This window comes from Gymnoscopelus microlampas, assembly GCF_963454915.1.
Source record: "Gymnoscopelus microlampas genome assembly, chromosome: 20".
Lineage (NCBI taxonomy): Eukaryota > Metazoa > Chordata > Actinopteri > Myctophiformes > Myctophidae > Gymnoscopelus > Gymnoscopelus microlampas.
In genome coordinates this window covers 7271375-7293884 of record NC_139957.1, presented here as the reverse complement: position 1 = coordinate 7293884, position 22510 = coordinate 7271375, and the positions used below count along the sequence as shown (strand labels likewise).

Genomic DNA, 22510 nt, shown 5'->3' with positions numbered 1-22510 from the left:
TAAGAGGCAATGGAATGAGGGAAGCCTGAACTATATTGACATTTACCGGCCTTGAGGAAAACCTAAACCTCCATTTGCGGCAGTCGGCTTTGCTTCAGTTGGCAAAAGGAAACTAATTTAAGTTTACCTTACTTTTCTAGCAAGTTTGGCTGTGTACAAGTTAGAATTGTTTTCAGTGTCAGTTCACTTTACTGACAATGAAAACAATTGTGTCTTGAACTTCTGTTCTACTATTCGACTTCAAACAATGCTTAACCATTATCTACATGATCTACAAGCTCACAACACGTCGTGATTTGTGGTGAGCTGGTAAATCTGCTATTCTCAGCCAAGCGATTTGGTGTAGAGGGTAAAAAAAAGGGGTGGATGTCTCTCCAGCTCTTAAACAGAAAATGCATTCTCAGTGCCCTCTCCTGATTGGCTTACATTTGGTCACCTACCTGAAAATGTACAATATTCTGTTTACTTAGGAGCTGGCAAGACCACTGTGACCGAACAAATGCTCTGTAGCAATGATTACTATCAGAATATAGTAATATAGTAAAACATATCACTGACCCTACCTTTAAATATTTGCTTCTGGGGGTCCCTGCCTGCAACAATTTCTTTGATGGGGCTCTGCGGCCAAATGCATATAATTTTGGGGGTCTTTGACATGAAAAAGTTTGAGAACCACCGATATAGCAACATACATTTTTCAGAAAACTTAGGATTTAGAAGGCATTTGTAGAATCGGCCTCAGGTCTTAATGGGTTAAGCTCTTTTAACCCTTCTCCCCTCCATCAGACACAGTAAGCCATTTTGAAAACCCATTTATTTACCAAATTGAGCATGAAGTTTACATTTTCTCAATTTGCCCCCGTGGGCATGGATTCTGTGTTCACGGACATGGTGGCATGCCCAAAAACCAAAGGCACGAAAGAACGGACACATGTAAAACAAAAGGGGTGGAACCACATGTAACGATACAGTGGGCCCCTGAGACCTCTGGGCACCTTTTTTAATATTATTCTTTTATTTATTTGTATTTTATATTTACAATTATTTTATAAATGGGGGCCAAATACTTAATTCTTAATGACATTTAACAACTAATATTTATTTCTACAAAACCTGCAGCTAGCCGATCATTTTGGGCATAAAGATATGCATGTACCGTGCATGTTCAAATCGTGTATACTTCACATTATTTCCCAAAGCATACATTTAGTCTGTATTTTTCTGACATTTTGGAAAAAGAAAGTCAATTTAACATTGCAGTGCCCAGTGTTTAGGTGCCCACTCGATCTGTATTCGAACCAAAAGTGAGTAAATAAAAAAAGCGCTCTCACGAGTTGACTTTACAGGTGTTCATTTAATCCCAAGGACTTCAGGGGTAGCTGTTCAGGGAAGAGATCATACAAACACTGCACAGTACATACAGATTTACATTGTTGTGAGGGCATGATGTATGGCCATGTCTGGCCTCCGGGACAAGCAGTTCTCTGTACAATAAAAAAAAAAGAAAGGAAAAGAAAAGAAAAAGCAACAAGCTGAGGTTTAGCATTCCAATTCTAGACCTTCCGGAATGTTTTAACTCCCCCACAACTCTCGGCACATTTCCTCTGCCGTTTACATAGGTCAATCGGGGTCATGAAACACTGCTGCATCATGTGCAGATTAACAGAAAATATACTACACTGTAATATACAGTGGACTTTCATTTAAAATGGTTCAGTCTCGGCTTTTGTGAATTTCGGACACAACTGCAATGTATGCAAGCTGGAATGTGGCCAAGTTCGAGGGAGCGAACACCGCTTTTTTTCAGTCGTTTTTAATTCAAATCCGGTGGGGTGGGTGTGTGGGGAGCTCACATTGGAAGGCCGGAAGATTTAGAAATGGGATGAAAACTAAGCACAACGCAGGGATGAGAACGTATGTGGAATTGGGTGAGAAGACCAGTTTTTATCCCCCGTCTCTCTGAATGAACACAGTGATCACCACTTGTTTGGTAAGAAGTCTCTGTGTCCAAGTGGTTTAACCGTGCTGTGGCATAGGGGCATGGGGGCCACGCTCCAACGTCATCTGTCCCTTGCTTTTTGATTTCGTAAAACCATTTTTTTGTTCCCCACCCCAACCCACCCCTTCCCGTATTTTGTTCCGATAATAAAATCAAAAACTCAAAAAAATAAAATGAAGACCATATATAACTTTGTTTTTAGTTTTTTTCCGTTCAACTGATTTGTGTGATTGGTGATTTCTCGCTCATTCCTCTTCGCTCTCATTCTTGTGTTCCATGTCCTCTTCTTCCCCGTTGGCTTTGGATTCTGCTTTATCTTCATCCTCCTCATCCTCCTCATCCTCCTCGCCTGCTTGCCCGTCCTTGTCTTCTTCCATCGTCTCCTCCGTTACCTCGTCCTCCTCCCAGTTCTGAGAGAAAAAAAAAGAGAACACATCAGTCAGGTCCAGCGCCGTCCTTCAAATATGGCCTTGCAGTGGTGGTCCAATGACAAAACACGCTGTCCATCTGTGACTAGGGCTGTCACATTTACAAACTCATGTTTACGATTAACCCATTGAGACCTGAAGCCGATTCTACGTCTCCTAAATCTCAACAGTTTTCTGAAAAACGTATGTTTCTATATCAGTGGTGTTCAATCTTTTTCATGTCAAGGACCCCCAAAATGATATGTATTTGGCCGCGGACCCCCATCAAAATATGTTGTTCCAGGGACCCCCCAGAAGCAAAGATTTGAGTTAAAAATGTTAGCTTTAAAAGTATTTATATTCAAAAGATTTGCACACATTTTCACGATTTTTCAAAAATAGCAGATCTACAAGCTCGTAGCGCGGCACTCGGTGCCGCGCTATGAGCTTGTAGATCTGCTATTTTTGAATAGCCAAAGTGTAAAATAATGCTTTTAGCTCAAATCTAAAAATGACACAGTTCCAGGTCTTAATGGGTTAATTGTCACAAATAATTGCAATTAACAATTTAATTGTTTTTGGCATTGAAAATTGGAACATATGAATACATTTAATTTACAAATAACTTAATGACATTTAATGATGTTATACTTCTGGCATTTCTGCTTTTTTATTTGAAAATGTATGAACATTTTTCAACATGGAAACGATTATTTTATTATCTCAAATAATTTCGTTTAGACAATCACGTAATATTTGTGACAGGCCTATCTGTGACTTACGTCAGAGTCTTCATCCCGGAGACCTTCATCGCCAGAGGCCTCATCTTCGTCAGATGACTCTGTTAAAAAGGGCGAAGAGGAAACGAATCCATCAAGAGGTCAAAAAAAAACCGAGGCCATGCTCTCAATCTCAACATCGCGTGCATGCACAGGAGGACTAAAGCATACACAAAGGAAAGCAGCTCCTGGTGTCGAGTAGGGCTCATTTGTCTTTGAATTCCCCAGGGGAGCGACAGAGGGGGATTTGCATTTCAATATACTATACTGTGGCGGTGCCATTTGGTTATGACAACACAATACAGACTCCCATGTCCGGACATAGAATAATGTCAATATGATTTGTCGAGGGGAATGTGACCCCACCAGCGCACAGCAGTCTCTTGCAGATATCAGACCAGCACTGAGAACCAGCACCTTCTGCTATTGATGATGTATTATTCATCTATGTTCTCCCTCTCTATAAACATACATACAACAATTGGACTGTCAAACACCTTTGAACTTCACGCATTCATCTGCTTGATTTACAACAGTGTATTGATTATATACATGAAATGAATAATCTAGACATCCCTTATTATGCTTTCTTTAAAGTATTGTTAAAAGTAAAGTATTATAATTATAATAATGTATTGTTGTGTTAGCACAGTCTTTGCGGAACCATAAATGTGTGTTGGCTGAAAATGTGGTTGAATTCATTTAAGTGTAAGTACAGTAGGATGTACACAAGGGAGAATGGTACCATTATTTTGCATCTTGTAAATAATTGACATACAAAATGCAGGCAAATTTTTAAAAAAATGTGTTGCATGTAGATAGAGTAAACCTTTCACAATGACACTAAAGATCACAGAGAACGATATCAGAGCCGGCACAATTTGACATGAAGCATCTAATTACATTTTGGTCAGTTGCAAATAAGACTATGAGGTCCAGGTCGACTATGGACGGAATTGCCCTTGTAAAATGAAAGCCAGTTGTAACGCAAGGAAGTGAAGAGGCTTCAAGTATAGCTTACTTTACCACTTAAGAAAAAAACATCTCTGGGCTCATTTTCGATGCACCCCAGACAGTTAATAAGTTGCTTGATTCAATATTTAGGTAGTTCATATTAGACATCAGACACGCCCTCCTTCTTTTATAAATCCATTCAACTTTAAACTCCACGTTAACCACATTAGACTTATTGAAAACTGATAGTCCTTCTAATGCATGAGAACGTCATTTTTCAATTAGTTATTTCATTATGTTAATATTTTCTGTAATGTGAAGTTTTATCAAGACCATGCTTGAAATCCATGAAATTCATGCATGAAATATATAATTGAAAAATGACGGTCTCTTCATACAGAATGCTACATGCAGGGCTAAACGTCAACCAGGATGAACACGTGACCTAACCAACAAGCATCTGTATGGAGGGCTACCGAGTGGGAGAGAATTGGACGAAGACGTAAAAACGATCCCACATAGAAAATATCTTTTTTTAGCCCTGTATACTTCATCATACCACAAATAGCGAGAATAGCCCATTGATTAGCACTGCTCACAACAACATGGGCCTGGGTTTGAATCCAACTGGACTCTTTCTGTGGGGAGTTCTACCAAGACTGGTGGGCCCCAGGCACTGCTCAGTGACTACCAAAACAGTTAGGAAAAACGTTTAAGCTAAGCTTTTCCGATCACATAAATCGCAAAGTGTGTTATGTACAATTTTTCGTCTATATCAGACTCATTTTGTTTTCTATATCCGACTCAAATTAACCACTTAAAACATTTTATACGCGATCCGACGTTTTGTGAACTTTACATTTTTTAAGTTTTGGAAATGTTTAGAAACTTTTAGGATATAATAGGGATTGATCATTAATGTAGTTAGGAGTAGGACTGGGTTAAAAATCATAGCACCAACTTCCAACACAGGGGGAAGTACTTTTATTGATGCCTTTATAACTTTAACTTACGGCTGCGTCTGCACGCAAGCACACAGAAAACAAACGGCTCTTAAAGCTTAAGCTGCTTCCCACTGATGAACTTCTTTTTATGAACCTCTGTGCCCCCGGCCTGTTAGCAGGGGCATTGAAACGCACACCGCTCACCTTAATTAGATCATGGAAGCCAATTTTCTAGGTGGTTCAATATAGCGTTCTTATACAGTTATACGGTAATGAGGCCGAACAGAGTGGGGCCTTGTTGTTTCTGCTCTTATGGGGGGGGGGGGGGGGGGATCCTGAACGCTGCCTGTCTGTCCAGTTGCCAGGCAACAGGAATCTTGTTTGCATGCAAGTGCAACGGTCGAGAGTGACTGCGTGGAATGCCAAAAAATTGGCTACATAAATCGTTACCGGATTCGTTCAGACGTTTTGATAGAAAAGGCACTCCAAAGTGTTAACAGCTCATTGGAAAGAAGGTAATGAATGATAGTCAATTAAAGCAGTGGTTCTCAACCCACTACTCCACAACTCCCCACACACACACACACACACACGCTTTGATATTAATTAGTTTGGTACCATATATCTCTGGGACCACAATCTACACTGCAAAATCCTCAGTGTTTATTCAACTCTGAGAGGGTACAAATAGAGCCACTCGAGAGTTACAGACCCACAAAAGGTCGCTATATAAATGCACCATTTACCATTTATTGAGAACCAGTTAATTCAAAAGATTTTCTTTTTTAAAAACACCGCCGCGAGAGTGGGCCGCTGGGGCAGTGATGTCATGAGAACATCAAAGTATCATGACCTGTTGCGTGCCAGTGGGACTGAGGCCCCTGGCTCCACTGCTGGTGACCAATCATCTGAAATGCCCTGAGCTCTGCATCCAAGGCAAATCATCCCTTTATAGGCCCAATTAGGCAATTATTGATTGTAGTTAATTCAACTGGCAGCAGCGCATGGCTTTCAACAAACACTGTCAATGATGGCTCACTTGTTTCAGCAGAAGAAGACATTTTGAAGAAAACTGAAGACATCTATACTGATTTATACTTGGTCGTGTGCCTAAAAATAACAGATCTACAAGCTCAGAACGGGGCACTACACCTTATATACAGTAGATCTGCTGAGTGCACTACTTAAGCCCATGGGTAAAAGCACATCTTGAAACTAATCTCACAAGACAATAAATATACTTCTCTCATCCAATGTAAGTGTACAGGATGCAAACACACTTGGAAAAATGAGACAAGCACAAAGTGGGCTCGGGGCAGAAAAGAGTGAGACGGAGAGGAGCGGTGTGCAGGCTCTTACCTTCCTCATAAACCAGCTTAGCCGTGTGGTCCACGCCTGTGGCTGTGTTGCTGCTGTCATTTGTCGCCACCTGGTGGCAGACAGGGGGAACAATGCATTAAAGAGCAGTAGTGACAGATTTTGCATGGCATACATAACAGTGGTTCTCAAGCCTTTTCATGTCAAGGACCCCCAAGTTGATATGTATTTGGATACAGAGTGGGCCCCAGGCACTGCTCAGTGACTACCCACTGATGCGAACAGTTAGGATAAACGTTTAAGCTAAGCTTTTCCGATCACATAATCGCAAAGTGTTTTTTTATGTAAAATTTTTCGTCTATATCAGACTCATTTTGTTTTCTATATTCTATATTTATTCTATATATATTCTATATTTAAATTAAAATACTTCTGCATTTTGCCCATAGGTGTTTGTAACAACAGAACTGACGGGGATATAAACTTGTCATGCTGAAAGGGGAGAGAATGGGATGCCTTTGGTCGTGTGCGTGCATTGGAGAAACATACCTGGGATATTAGCAGAAAGAGTTTTCCATGCAGCCTCGTTAGCTTGTGGGCTAACCTCACTCTGGTCTCTATCATGTGATACAACACTCCCAGTTGGGTGACCAGGTCAGGAAGCTGTTGGACACACACAAAAGTTTGTATTATTCTTCTTGTGAGGCCATCAACATTTCAGAATGGCGATTTTATGGATGGCATTTTTAACCACAACCCTGAAGCACAACACTGGTGCCCAACTAAGTACCGGTATACGTAAATCAGGCATAATTCCAACTCCAAAACATCTAATCCCAACCACAACCTGAATATTTTCTTAATTGTTAAGCCTTACTCCAAAAAATATATGTATATATTTTTTTTTCGCTTATCTTGTGAGGACCAGGAAAATGGTCCTCACAATATCGGTTTCTCAAATTCTACTATATGGGGACATTTGGCCCCAACAAGTATAGCAATACAAGTACACACACACACAAACAGATCAGTCACCGTCGCAGCACGCAACATGAAATCACAGCAAATGCCGAGTCATTGTCCCGATTTCTTTTCAGCGATTCCAATGATGATAACATGTACAAGTGGCAGCAATTCTGCAGGACGTCCATCCGTTTTCTAATGGAGAAATGGATCAAATACAAAAAGATGCTTCCAGCCAGGCTGAACAGCCATTTGGACAGACCAACATTATGAATCATGACTACAGCTTGGGCAGACCCCCCCATGAACATCAGACATGAACATCTGAGGCACATGGTCTCACCACTTGCCCTGTTGCCGACTGTCTTTTCTGTCTGTCAATTGTACCGTCTGTTGTTGTCTTAACTTAACTCCGGTGCCCTTTATTTGGGCATGTCATTATAAAATACACTCTTTAATAGCCGATCAGCAAAGCTCAACGCGTTGCATTTTTAAAAACGGTTGAGAATCACTGTAAAGCAATGTCAGCTGGAGCTGAATATTGTCTGTCGGGTAGAAGAAGCTGATGTCAAAACGCACCGCTTCGCACCTCGCGTCGAGCTTGCGGATCTGCTACTTTTGATGCTTTAGTGTGACGCTGTAGTATGATCAAGTAGGGCGTAATTTATTTTATTTTTAAGCATGCAGCTAAGGCCGTCGGGATCGGGACTCGAACCCGCAACACGCTGTCAGGCTGCACTGAGCCTAGGTGCCTGGACTGCTACGACAGCGGTCCAGGCCAGGTAGGGCGACATGGAGATAAGAGGTTTCTGCCCGTCAGCGACGATATTCTAGTGGAATGAAAGCTGGACTCACCGATGATAGGTAGGAGGTGTGGTGCGTGAGCACGGCCTTGAGCCACCGGACCATCAGTACCGCCCTGGGGAGGTGAGAGAGCACAGCTGCTATTTGCATTGTCATGCACCAGGGATCTGCATAAAATGCTGCGTCTTTAGTGTGTCTTAATAAAACCTAGACAGTTAGTGTGAGGCCTTATAATCTGTCAAGACAGATTCTATATGAGGTGGTGACCCCAGATGCAAAAACAAAGGGAAATGTATACATTTTTTGTCTTTTTTACCGAATGGGTTCCCAGATTGAAGGCCTTATAGCAAATAGAAAACCCAGGCAAGCATAACTGATAACTGCCACATGTCTTACATTTAACGGATTTCTCATAAAAAAAGAAAAAAAAGACTTATTATCTTTCACAAGATTGTTGTTAGGAACTACAACAAATACAGCGTCTTCATAAGTGAGGTCTGATATTTGACAGAGATGCCAGGGGAACCGATGCTTTTTGCGGGGAGCTTGTGCGGTATATTTCACTTACTGAAATGGATGCCCCTGCAGTCTCTTGGTGATCTGGAAAGAAGAATATAAGATTAACTTAATACTGCCTCATCTTGCAAAACAATAAACTAAACAAAACGTTTTTTCTTCCAAACTTAGGTCATATTTCCAAAGAGCTGGAGCAGTGAGCATTACATACGAGTCTGAATTACTCCTTGGAAGAAAGCCTCAACGTTCCTTTATTTTCTTTTTTGAAATATTTTTCTTTCTCTCAATTTAGCCTATTCTGCTTGTACGGTAGTCCCTTGTCGGTGCTGACTTCTACTGGCTGATTTGTTAGGGAGGTGCCTCTGGTACCACGGGTCCGCCCGGAACCGAAGATTCGAGCCCCGAACCGAACCGGGGCCAACATATGGACTTGTCCCTGGGGCACGGGTCGGATGAGTTACAATTGCCACGGGTCTCGGTCAGATCCATTTGAAATGGATGGACCCGTATGAACCCGTGAGAACCGACGACTTATAATAATCTCTTTAACCTTCGGTTTTAAAATGAGACATATGCGTTGTAATTACTCTCCCAAATCCATATAGACCCGTTTAACATTAACAGCCAATTGAAACGCAGCCAATCTCAAGCGCACTGCACTGCTGCAGAAGTTGAACGTACGTGAAGCAGCTCGTCTGTGATTACTCTGTTGGGGCGGGGGGAACAGGAGGTGACTGAGACACATGGCTAATCTGAATATCACAGTGATTTTAGCATTAAATGAGCTCCGGGTCCAGTACGGGTCTAGACACCCGGTTGGAATACATTTGAATTATCCTCGGGGCTGTTTCGGACCGGTTCCAGCCATTTTCTCAGGTCCGCTCAGACCGGTCCAATTATCCACATGTCCATTTTGTTCCCATTTTTTGGAACCATGCTACCATCCAACACATGCCACTCCGCTTCTTTTCACCTTAACATTTTTGAGTTTTGTCACCTGTCTAACAAATGAATGCGTTTCATCAGAAGGACTTTAACCCAAGACAAGAAAAAATAAGGACTGCCCAACTTTTACTTCCCGTATCTGTGTGACGTAGGTGGCCGCCTCTATAGCAGACCGGGAGCAGGTGTGAGTCTTTTTATTCTAATGGGAGAGTGAACGTGAACACAGCTTCTGAACCATTCTTTAGCCCCGATGTTCACTGAACTAAATATTGGACCCAATCGTCACAAACCTCACAATTTGCGAGATCTGGCAGCAGACGGCACCCATTTGTATACATTATATAATTTTACCTCTAGTGGCGAAGCAATGGTTGGGCCATCTTCCTAGATTAAGCATCTTTGCTTTAACGGACGCAGAGGAACGCACTATTCCTCAGTTCAGCATCCTGCTCGCGCCCTGACCGACCTGAATGAGTCGTTAGTACAGCGACAGACCCTCCTCAGCCTCGAACATGGCCAACTGTGTTTGCTGGAGCGCCCGGCCACGCCGGATGCACCAGAGCATTAAAACCCCTCGTCTTTGCAATGTTAGGCAGGAAACTTGCCTCTACGCCACCCAGATGCCCTTTCTTTTTAGGTGGAAGAATGACAAGTACAACAGTGTTTCATCAGCACTGCTCTGCACTCACCACTTCCACTAATGGCAAGACAGCGGGGAGAGGTAACCGAGCTACCGTCTTCTTTATTACCATTTCCTTTCGGGTCTGGAACACTTTCTGCGAGGGAATAAGACAAAAAGGGAAAATGATTCAGCATGTTGTGTGAAAATATCACATAAGTAACGTGGACAGGTTAGGTTGGCATTCATGTCAGCGGCCGACTGGCTCAACGCGCGACACGTCAGGTCGGGAAATGTTCCTTTAATAGCTCGGGTAATGTGGCCGAGGGTGGTGTTTGAAATGACTGTTCTTGGATATCCATCATCAGAAACTGCCAGGAGTGTGGCGCCATAGATGGAACTGGGCCCATAAAAAGCCTCATCGCTCTGACTGGGTTTTGGCTTGGACACTAACTTTGCAGGGTTGGGGTCAAACCCCAAATACATTAGCTAAAATTAGCATTAGTCCTTCAGCTTCTGGTCGGAGAGTGGTCAGAATCCATAAGCAAAAGCCCAACGTTCTACTTACAAAGAGATGAAGATTGTGTGTTTGCATAACAGTAATTGACAGTTCGGAGGCTTTTCTGACAAGTGTACTTACATTTAGGATGTTGGCATCGTTGCTCTCCAAGCCCTGCACCAGCAGCACTGCAAAGTTGTCCGTCTGTAAAGAGGGCGGCCCCTTGGGTCCTCCTGCCTTTTCACTGGAGACTGTAGACAGATCGATTTCGCCCAGTCGCTCCTCTATTGACATCTACAGGGAGAGGAGGTGGGAGCACAGCGAGAGAAGAGGAACCGTCAGGTGAAAGAAGCCAAAAACTTGCCATTATATCAGCTGATTGTTTAATGCAGCACAACTCATGAACAGATATTTTCATGTGAACACAGGTAGGTGATGATATTATGGTTGTGCGGATCTATATTTCTTTATTAACTTAGCTGGAGGTGGAAGACTCAAATACCATTACCCACTAAAGACAACAGAAGCATTTCAGTAGCATAGTCAGCCGAAAACACTGACTGGCCATATCTTCATACCTCTTTTGTGTCCGCGCCTTTTTTCCTCTTCTCTGATCCCTGTGAGGCTGCCTTCAGGGGCGCTTGGTGACCAGGAAGCCCTGGGATCACCATTTTGCTCTTGGCATTGACTATTGGTGTTTTCACCTGAAAAGGAAGTGACAATTGCCTGGTTTACATACATGACTGATGTGGTACGTCTAGTGCATATTGACTGGAGATGAAATGAACACGATACTGACTGAAAGCACAGAATGCAAAGATCTGTACTGTCCATGAAGAAAAGGCCTGGGGGGTGATACCTTAGTGACTGTGCTTTCCATGGAGAGGGAAAGCGTGGTCTTGATATCTCTTGTCAAGCACACGTGTCTCTCGGCTGTGTTGATCTCCTACAAACAGGGAGAAAGGAGGTAGACAATGAGGTCAAACATAGTAAAATCAAGTACCGTAGACTACTGGTTCCCAAACAATTTATCTCTAGACCCAAAAGAGAAATTTGATGTCTCCCCGGGGCCCAAACTAGTAAAAACAGCAGATCTAGATCTACAAGCTCACTTGTAGATGTGCTACCCATTTGTGGGTCATTTGTGGGTCAGGACCACAAATGGGTCCTGACCCACTGTTTGGTAAACAGTGCAGACATAAAATGAGTTCATCTGTGCCCAGCGGCTGCAGAAGAGCACTCACCACTCTCTCCATGACTGGCTGTAGGTGGTTGCCGTAGGCCAGCATCACTGTCCGCGTGTCCGCGCAGAGGCCTGCCGCGAGCAAGGGGATGGGACGCGGGGTGTCCTCCACACTAGACATCTGCACCGTACAGGAAGGTGACAATGGCTTCTTACAGGGCCTGGGGATGGAAAAGAGATCCATGACTGATTCAGAAATCTAATCTTGTTCGTCCAACGTGAGCCACGGAAATAAAACAAAAACAACGTTCAACATGGCCGTACAAAAAGGTTATTCTTACCCGTTTAAAAAGTGCTCAAAGAGATGCAGCTGTCCGTCCTTACACACCACCGCCAGCCTCACCGCCTGTGGGAAGGAAAGCACCCGACGTTAAAGGACGCCATCGACCATGACGTTTCACAGCGAGACTACGTCCCGAGTCTATTGCACCGCAATAAGCTCACGGCGAATATATCACCGATTAGACATTGTGTGTTATGGTGCCAGGTATAAATCAAAACCTTCCTTACCTTTTCCTTGCTGTCGGTGGCAGATAGGTCGATGTGTTGGGGCTCGTCCGTGAGCGTGAAGGACACCACCGAGTTCTTGTCCTTGCCGTCCTCCCGCACTTGCCTGCAGTAAAAAATAAGAAGCCGACGTCAGTTTGGAAAAGAGAAGCGGAACACGGGGGCAGTCAAGCAGGCCAGGACGAGGAGTATTTTGCACGTCACATGATCGCACCACTCCCATTTCAGGTGGGTTTATTGCGTTCATGAGCCTCTGCCGGCGGTCTGTGCACTCACCATACGCTGAGGAGCCGATCATGCGCCGCGCCAGACAGGAAGTAGAGGCCGTTGCTGTCTGGGGGTCGTGTGGTGGCGAAGCGCAGGGTCGTGACGGCTGTGGAGTGACCTGTGAATTTCTGCAAAGACAGAAACAGTTTGCTGTTGGCATCTTCTGAATTGAGCTCAAGGGGGCCATTAATAAGTCAGTAAATAAATGTGCCAATATAACTTTTTTATGGTTACATTTCTGGCATTTTACCCGACACCCACCATGCATATGATCATACATAAAGTTGATAGATTTGCTTTGCTACACATAAAGAAACTGCAAAAACACTGAGGATACTTAATGGTAAGAGCTTTAACAAGTTCCCCAGTGATTTTAAGTTTCCATAATATGTTAAGTATTAGACAAAAAATAATTAAGTCCCTTTTGTCACTGTACATTTATCTACAACCGCCTGTACAATTCTGTAGATTGGGTAGGGTTTCTGTGAAGTATTGTGAGCATGTAGATCTGCCATTTGAAACCACACCAGGGTTAACATGGCTAATGAACAGATTGACACCAAATGACAGAAACAATATATTTGATATCTTTAAGTTAATACTATATGGCTCTTTTAGCCTGCAAAGCCTAATAATAGCCATATCCATCCACTTATAATGATAATTGACCAACAGATGTGAACACTCACCCTAAACACCGCCTTGGTCTCCAAGTCCCACATCTTGATGACCTGTCCTGCCGAGAGCAGCAGCTTGCCGTCAGGACTCGCACACACGCTGGTGACTGATGCACGGTCTGCCTTCCACTTACTGTAAGACACACACCAACACAGTCACAACCAGGGCTGGGCCATACCACTTCAATCAATATACAACTCTGTCACAACCAGGGCTGGGCCATACCACCTCAATCAATATTATCAATATCACGATGATTTAAACATTTTGCCTGGATTACGATTAATGACGATAAAAATACATGAGGACCTCCAATACATCCAAGGACCTCAATGGAAACAAGACTGCAGAGATGCTCGTAGGCCTGCGTCCTGCGTCGCTGACGCACCATATTGCGAAAGGACGCATTCATGACAACTCTAGTGCGTCCATGGGACGCAGCTCCGATTAGCTCCGATAATATTTGTCAGCTGTGATCTACATGGACTCTCTCGGTTAGGCACCGTTGGTGGAGAAGTATAACTCTCCGGTTAGACACCGTTGTACTGGAGAAGTATAACTCGGTTAAACGGCGTTGTGTGGCAGAAGCAGCAGCACAGCCCCTCGCTGTTAGTCTACGCTACACACACAGAGAGAGAGAGAGAGACGGCATGAGGACCTGCTCTTAAACGTGTTAAAACGTCTTGGATAGACCACTGTCTGGAATAATAACTGATCATCATACATACAGGTCTACTACTAATCTTTGTTGCTGTTGTCATCTTAAATTGACCAGCCAAAGTAAAATCCCCGATTTTAGAGTGTTCTCCCACTTGCTTGGAGATCAGAGTGAGTGGTGGATTAACGCATGTTGCCAATCAGCTGTGTAACATTAGCAGGTTAACGATGGCTCGTTGATCCTATGCATTTGACCATTTGATCATAACAATTAATTCCCTGAAGAGGGTAGACCCTCTCCCTCATGCTAAACTTAAAGTGACTTATAAGGTTCCACTTCTCCTCAAAAAGACAACTTTATTTTCCTTTCTCAATGACAAGCCTAATAGTATTATTGCATGTTGACTATGTGCAATAACTGCAAGCCAATGTTCATAGGCATTGTCAGTATTTGTCTTCATTATTTCTTGAATTCCTATTTCTTTATTTGCCAATACTTCCACTGTAAGCCAGTGTTTTCAGTCTACACAATAAATAGTAAAAATAAATTCTACATTCATAAATAATACAAAATAAAATAATAATAATGATTAAAAGGTTCTATGATTAAATGTATTCTATTGGTCAAAGGTATGTTAAATCCACCTGTTGCCCACTACTAGTATTTCTTACCATAAGGTGTGCTAATACTACAGAATCATATACATTTGAAAAAATATATTTATGATTTTTTAATATATGTATATATATCGGTATCGGTCTTGAAAAGCAGGAACGGGTCGCACTGATCTAGATCTGCTATTTTCACAATATGTATCTGTGGAACTGAATCAAACTAAATTAAGTGCCTCAACTCCTAATTCCTCAGGGTGGGGGGTCCCCAGTTAAAATATGATTATTTTGGGGGGTCGCTGCCTGAAAAGGTTGAGATCCACTGCATCAGGATATAATGTACACAGTCACACACACGCATAGAAGATATGGAGATTGGAGATCAAAGAAAACGATAGGGGGGGGGACGTGTAATTGGGGACCCATAAAATGTCCCTGGGACCCATCTAAAAGACCACCCTTGCATCCCAGGACCCATTACATTGAAAACCTAGCAACATCACTGAGACTGCGAGGACTTTTTAGTCAAAATCACAAAGCACACTATGGATCTTTACATCTGAAATTGATGACTGCATAGTATTTGGATAGAACTCAAATGCAGATTTGGGCACAAATCAAGTATGCAAACAGGGTGAAAAAACAAGGGCGCAACCCAAAATGTTTAAAAATTAAATTAACGTGTAAGTCGTGTATAGGTAATATCGTAACCATGTGACAAACATCAATTTTATATGCTTACAGGAAATCCTGGTTAATATACTATATAATAAGAGATAAGTAGATAGCTATTGTGTTTATTTTCAGAATTACAAAAATGTCAGACTGTCTAATGGGCAGTTTGTATTCTGCATTCCATGAGTAACTGTTGCAAAGGACGTGCATTGCTTTAGTAAGTTGCAGGAGTACATAGCTATAAGCAAAAAAGATAATGTATCTGCTATCGAGTTCAACATCCAGTGCTGGAAATGGCATATTATTTACTGGGGGCAGAGGGGCGTTTTAGAAAAATATTCCGGCAAGAATTACGATGCCAGTTAATGTGTTCTGCTGACCGCAGCAACAGTACAGCTCTGGGACTTGTTTTAATACACTGTCTACAAACTCACAATGAGCTTGTAGATCTGCTATTTTCAGAAAATGCCCCCCCCCCCCCCCCCCCCAAAGAATAGGGATGCTAGAGTTCAAGTGGTTAATGTCATGACATCACCAAATCTTCTCTTTCTACTATGTGTAAGCTGGCTTCAGCAGAGCGTAAATCATGCATTCCCGGTGTACAAAGATGAGTTGTTTGACCACAAACTGTCCTTGATAAAGTCTACGGAGGAATTTGTGAAGACGTTATCATTTGCGAATTTACAACAATGGCGCATAGTGTGAAGGTAATAAATCAGCTGCCAGAAGAATATACTAAAACAGGGTGAACTTTCCAGATTGCGAGATGCATTCTCAAACGATACATTTTACTCCCCATTCATATATATATATATATATATATATATATATATATATATATATATATATATATATATATATATATATATATATATATATATATATATATATATATATATATATATATATATATATTCGGGGCTTGCACAAGCGTTTTCTTTTGGTAGTTGAGTGTGAGATAGTGCAGTGGTTCTCAAAGTGGGGTCCGGGGACCCCGGGGAGGGTTTCAGGGGGTCCGCAGCAAGACATAATTATACAGCATCACGATCATTAACCACTTAATCCATTTGTACGTTGGCTATTCAAAATTAGCAGATTTACAAGCTCACAGTGCGTCACTTTGTGCCGCGCTGAGAGCTTGCACATTTTTAAGTGTTTCAAGTTTGCTCTTTTTTATATTACACAAATCTTTTCTTTTGGGCTCCTGGCACAAAACATTTTCAGAAGGGGGATCCGCAGCTCAAATGCATAATCAATTTGGGGGTCCTTGACATGACAAAGTTTGCGAACCACCGAGCTAGTGACATGTAGCAGAACAAACTTAGGATTTTAAGCATGCACACAGTCAAATCGTAAGGAGAGGTAAGCCAACACTGAGAGGGTTAGGAGGAAAAATTGAGAAACTGACTAGCGCGTCTTGCCCGTCTGCAGGTCCCATTCCACAATGTTTGTATCGTCTGAGCCACTGTACAACAGGTTGTCCTCCGGATGCCAGTCCACACAGTTCACCCCTCCACTGTGACCTCCCTCCTGGCAGAAAAACAAAATGATACAAAACAATGTTACAAGTATTCACAAACAGGCACATTCAACAGGAAAGTGAAGATAATACATATCGTTGCTGTCGGTTGGGCAGAAACCTCTAATCTCCATATTTCAACTTTTCCCAAGCATCAAACTAGCAGTTCCACATACTCGTTGGTGCAGAGTTTCGAGCTTGACAATATGCTATTTTTTTCCTTTTTTTTTAATCCTGAAAATTAACTGTTTTGGACATACAAGGTTTGCACCCGACAGATACCAAATCCTATCTTTTGGTCAAAACATCAACAGGCACATTCAACAGGAAAGTGAATATTATACATACAAAAACAGTTAATGATGAAAATGTCGGATACGTTTTAAAATGCTAATGCTCAATTTATCTTCAGAAATGTAAAAATGAATCAAAACCGATGTGTTCTGTATATTTCTCTAAAAGCTGGGCTGGGCTCAGACTGCAGGAGTTTTAAAATCATTTAACGGTTTGAAAATCTGGATATCACACACTACAGGATAATCTTGCACACACCACAAGTTTTTTTTAAATAATGGAGCATTATCGCACAGTAACGGATTCTATTTGCCGGAGCTACACTGACACAGCACTGCGATGGGAATGTGATCACATGCATAAGCAGATGTAAACAACGGAGCATGTTAAACATGCGGTGGCAACGGACCAATGGTCCTGTTTGATATGTCTGGAAAGACAAGACATATGGACAACATAGCCTGCGCTGTCCAAAGCACCACAGGCTGTTTGACTTGTCGCTGTGCCGTGTCAAACGTCCCCTTTTTCACTGAACGTCCGTCTACTTTGTAGTCGTTTCTCTCTGTCGCGTAGCACCTCCTGCCATGCAGTCCCACTCAGACGGTAGTAATCATCCAGAGAACAAGTCGCGAGGCTCACGATTGGATCTTTGAACCCCTTACACTGACAAGAGTATAGTCTTGCCTGACAATCTCCCAAACTAGGCTGAGGCATCGGAACTGGACAACAATAATTCCTTTAAGAGCCTCCCTTCTTTAGTCCAGTTGAAATTAACCCGTTAATATTTACCCCCTCTAGTCCGGTTCATTTGGAGTGAAAGCCCCCAAATGAACCTAGTGCAGACCAAACTACTGCAAGTTTTTATCTTATCTTCTGGGGGTACCTGGCACAAAACATGTTCAGATGGGGGTCCGTGGCTAAATACATATCAATTTGGGGGGTCCTTGACATGAAGTTAGTTTGAGAAAAGGTTCTCAAACTATGGGTCAAGACCCAAAGTGGGGGCGCGTGAAGGTGCCGTTGGGGCAATGCGCGAGCATTGGCAACCCAAAAAAAACTGTTTAAACTTTAAAAAAAAAAGAAAAACGTGAGGTCGTCACGACCAATGTGAAGTGGACGGCCACTCCTCATACACACAGCTCCGCCTCCAACACCAAACGAGAACAAGCAGCAGCACAAGACAACACACACAAGCCCTTGCAGATGCTGAGGCACACAAACTGATTTTAGCTGTTCATACACGATTTACTTAGGAAGTATGTTCGATATGAGCGAGTGGTACAAATACATGGACCACAGGTCCATTTGGTTCCATCTGTACCCTCGCAGTTAAATTTAGATCACGATGTAACATTACCAAGCAGGGAGATCATTCTCACAGACAGACCACCAGACCAGTTACCAACAGCTACCACGATGGAGAAAAACGCCACGGTTGGTGGCCAAAGATAAAATCGAGAGCTGGATCAAGAAACTCCGGTGGTTCTAGACTAGAACCACCAGGGGGGTTGGGGGTGTGATGGGGTCACCAAACAATTTCCCTCATTATATGGGGTCGTGGTATAAAAAAAAGTTTGAGATGATTCGCCTCGTGCATGGCATGCACATGAATCTTAAGTGAGTGTGCCAAGCTGTTTGTGAGAACAAGAGGAGCACAAGCCCGCGTTTGCTATAACTCCAATTCTCCAGTAAAATCACTCAACTAAGTAACAACTCAATGACAAAAAAAATGTGCAACCTTGTTTACTGCCAAACAACCAATCAATTCCAGAGGGCAACTTCCATCTATTTGATAAAATATGTCTTCTTTTGGAATCAGCTCTGACAGTCAGCCTTACCATCATTAATCTCTAGTGTGAACGCTAATCGAATCAATTGCAGTAAAGATACTAATGATGTCGCTTTTTTATTGGTAGAAGACAAGATCTTCATTGGTGTGATGATACGGTAGAGTTGCATTGCTTTGGCAGGGGACAAACTGAGTTTGTTACCAAATAAAATGGCCTTTTGTAGGTTGCCAGGTGCACATTTTTCAACTGGCATTGTGATCAGAAGAGATGACCGGGCATCCTAAACAATTTAGTCCCATTGAGTGCGGGTTGCTAAAGTGCAGAGCTAATAGACCCATACTATGCTTCATGAAAAGGCGAGACCTTTGTTAATCCGGTGGGAGAAATTTGGTTTTTAGCTTCGCCCATTTGATGGCTGCTCAGATGGTCATGATGAGCACTCAGGGGACATGACAAGACCTGGCCAGGAGGCGAAACGGTGACAGCCTCTCTACCCACTAAGCTACGGACGGCCACAAAAAAAGTAGGCCCCCCTACTCTAAACTCTGCGGCTATTAGACAAACATGTTATATGGCCAGACATATTAATGTGATGCATTGATCTTGTGTCTTATACCTTCATAAACTGAGTAAATAGAAAGCTGCTGTACAAGGTTTTTCTTGCACATCCACTCAGGAAAATGACAGTCTGCTTTTCTGGAGTTGGAAATACGACCATCAAGTTCACTAAAACACTGAGGTCTTCAAAATATCCAAATTTTAATTAAGCACATTTAAAATATTCTCTTTGCCACAACAAGCTTAACCAGACGGAACCCTGTGGTTTCCAATGAGGCAGACATTTACTTTCCCACCAACAACCAAAAAGGCATTTCAAACCTGATTTTGGCAAATCAAACTAGGCCAAATAGTCAAAATTACATTCTTGAGTGAACCAGGAAAGCATACAATTGTGTCAAAGTGCCCTTACTGTCAAGACAGTCCTAAATCCAAACGGTTTGATATCATCAGACTAAGATAGATTCTATATTTTTCATGACCTAGCTAGGATCACCAGCGACTTCGCATGACAAAATATCTCGTTTCAGGTCAGGGAGCTTTCAGAGACTTGTGTCCCCAAGAAAAAATAAATACATTTAAAGTATTTGCAGCCCTTCTCAGTCAAACTATGCTACACTTACACTAATGACACGTCCATTTATGTGGTAAGAAGGTTAAAAAAACAAAATGGTGTGAGTTTAAGTGCATTTTAACATCTGGTATGTCAGTTCACTTGGCACACTAGCAAAGTAAGTACAAAAAAGTAATATGAACAGAAGTGATCACACAGTTCAAACTTACCAAGGTGCAGTGCAATGCCCCCTTCGCTGTGCTGTAGATCAGCACGGTGCCCGTCGCAGTGCCCATTGCCAGCAGGTCTGCCTTGGCTTCCAAATGCCCTGCCTCTGATTTCCTCTTCTTCCTCTGAGGACCCTCCTGAAATCACATAATAATCCACACTGATAATCAGCAAGCAAATTTCTATTTCTAATAATTAAAGGTCATATGAATCTCCCCAAATAAAGTGCTGACTGATAACTGATTTGAATGGTTGAAACAGACAGTTAACTGGTGAGAATGAGCAGTGCCCTCTCCTCTGACCTAGTAATAATTCATGTCAATTTAAAATGCACCCAATATAACCTACACAATACTGATTCAACATGCCCAACAAATACTTTATAATCCCACTGCCTTGTTAAAGTCCACTAACATCGTTAGAAGTGAATATTGGACTTGGTACACACATTATTGGTACACGAAAAATGAGTGCAACAAGTGTCATGGTGGCCCAACAAACTAGACTAAGCTAAGGCTAATGACAATAATGTTGATTTGAGCTAGGAAAAAAAACGCTTCTAGTCGTCTCAAATAACAGCCCGGGTGTAGTTACGTGTTGGCACGACGTGCATTTATAATTTTATTGATATTTTACATCGGGTCGCCCTCACACGTCAGAGCCACGTTTAAGTGTAAATCGTCTTCCCTAACAACCATGTGCGACAGACATGTGCCATAGTGCGCAGCCAGCTGTGCTGAAGCTAGCTCACCGGCTAACGTGGCTAACACGGCTAAACAGTACCGTTATTATTATAACCACGTTGTTTACCGCTACGAAGGCTAAACAAACACGTTGCCGCGACGTTTCGCGCGAGCCGAGCGGCGCTGACACGAGTCTAAACGGAGTTTGTTCACACATTAATATGACGGTGCATGTGAGCCCACGGCGGGGCCTCCTCCGGGGCCAAGAGAGAGTCCACGGCCTCGCGTACCTTGACCGTCCCGCATGGGGCCCATGCTATGCAGGTGCAGGTGGCGCTTAGGTGCGCGGAGGGCACGTATTCCTGGTGGAGCGTTTTGCTGTCGGCGTTCCACACGCGCAGCCTGCCGTCCTGGGCACACAGCGCCAGGTACTGCCGGGGTTTGGGGGAGAAGACGCAGGGTAGCAGCCCACCACCACCCAGAGAATAGCCTCCGTCGGCCGCCATTTCTGAAAACTGTCCTGCGTGCTAACTACACACACACACGCTGATGCTGCTGTGTGTGCTGTGCGTAGTGTGCTGCGTCTCTGCGCTGCGTGGTCCTCACTGACCACGTGTGCAGCGTTGCCAGGCCTGCTTGTTATAAGCGACGTTGGGCTTGGTTGTAAACAGTGGTGGAGTACTCAAATGTTTTACTTAAGTAAAAGTATCAATACTGCAATGTAGAAATACTCTTTTACACAAGTAAAAAGTCCGGTAATCTACATTTACTTGAGTACAAGTACAGTAAGTATTGGCATCAAAATATACTTAAAGTACCAAAAGTACAAGTACTCATTGTGCAGAATGTCCCATTTCACAAGTTCAAAATGTATAAAAGATATTTTGAAAATAGCAGATCGGCTATTTACAAATACATCTCAGAGACAATATTTGCCTGCTCTGAGATGTAGTGGAGTAGAAGTAAAAGTACAGACACTTGGAAATACTCCAGTAAAGTAAAACATTCCTCAAAAGTGTACTTAATTACAGTACTTGAGTAAATGTACTTAGTTACTTTACACCACTGCTTGTAAATATTGGTAGTTGTGGAACTTGTGGGTTGCAGTTTGTTGGGCTTGTGTAGTTGGTTATTTGGACTACTTTGTTGTTTAAATCAGTGGTTCTCTGACTTCTCTCACACTTTTTATGTCAAGGGCCCCCCAATGAATATGTATTTGACCACAGATCTGAATTATTACCCCCATACAAGATTTATGTATTTAAAATGTTTCAAAAACATGTATTCTTCAAGATTTTTCTTTGAAAATAGCAGATCTACAAGTTCACAAGCGCTTGCAGATCGGCTATTTTCAAATAGCTGACGTATATGGTTCAAAGTGTTCATGTGGCCGCTTATTTTGGGCTTGTTGTCATAGACCTGATTGCTTATTTATCTCACAAAACCTGGCAACGCTACACGTGTGGCCGTGCGCGGGCATGCGCATTCCAGCGCATTGTG

General features: G+C 42.6%; 1 protein-coding gene across 1 annotated transcript; it reads right to left on the bottom strand.

Moving 5' to 3' along the window:
* Positions 1-1334: 1334 nt before the first annotated feature.
* On the bottom strand, positions 1335-21580 carry wdr43 (WD repeat domain 43). The gene is made up of 18 exons (XM_084044859.1): positions 21301-21580; positions 20330-20464; positions 16794-16915; positions 13453-13573; positions 12773-12891; positions 12500-12602; positions 12271-12335; positions 11991-12150; positions 11606-11692; positions 11325-11450; positions 10888-11040; positions 10318-10404; positions 8736-8767; positions 8219-8282; positions 6950-7063; positions 6443-6512; positions 3189-3247; positions 1335-2409 (listed from the first exon to the last, which is right to left on the bottom strand). Exons 1-18 carry the CDS (start codon positions 21514-21516, stop codon positions 2245-2247), a joined length of 1998 nt encoding a protein of 665 aa, XP_083900985.1. The 5' UTR covers positions 21517-21580; the 3' UTR covers positions 1335-2244.
* Between the last annotated feature and the right edge of the window lie 930 nt (positions 21581-22510).

What these genes read in the sequence shown, in the direction of transcription:
- wdr43 (XM_084044859.1), bottom strand. Translation starts at nt 21,516, where the DNA reads ATGGCGGCCGACGGAGGCTATTCTCTGGGTGGTGGTGGGCTGCTACCC. An exon ending in CAGACGGGCAAGACGCGCTA is followed by an intron (nt 13,574 to 16,793) that starts GTCAGTTTCTCA and finishes TGTGTCTTACAG; the next exon opens with TAAGTGGAAGGCAGACCGTG. An exon ending in ACGATGCCAACATCCTAAAT is followed by an intron (nt 10,405 to 10,887) that starts GTAAGTACACTT and finishes ATTCCCTCGCAG; the next exon opens with AAAGTGTTCCAGACCCGAAA.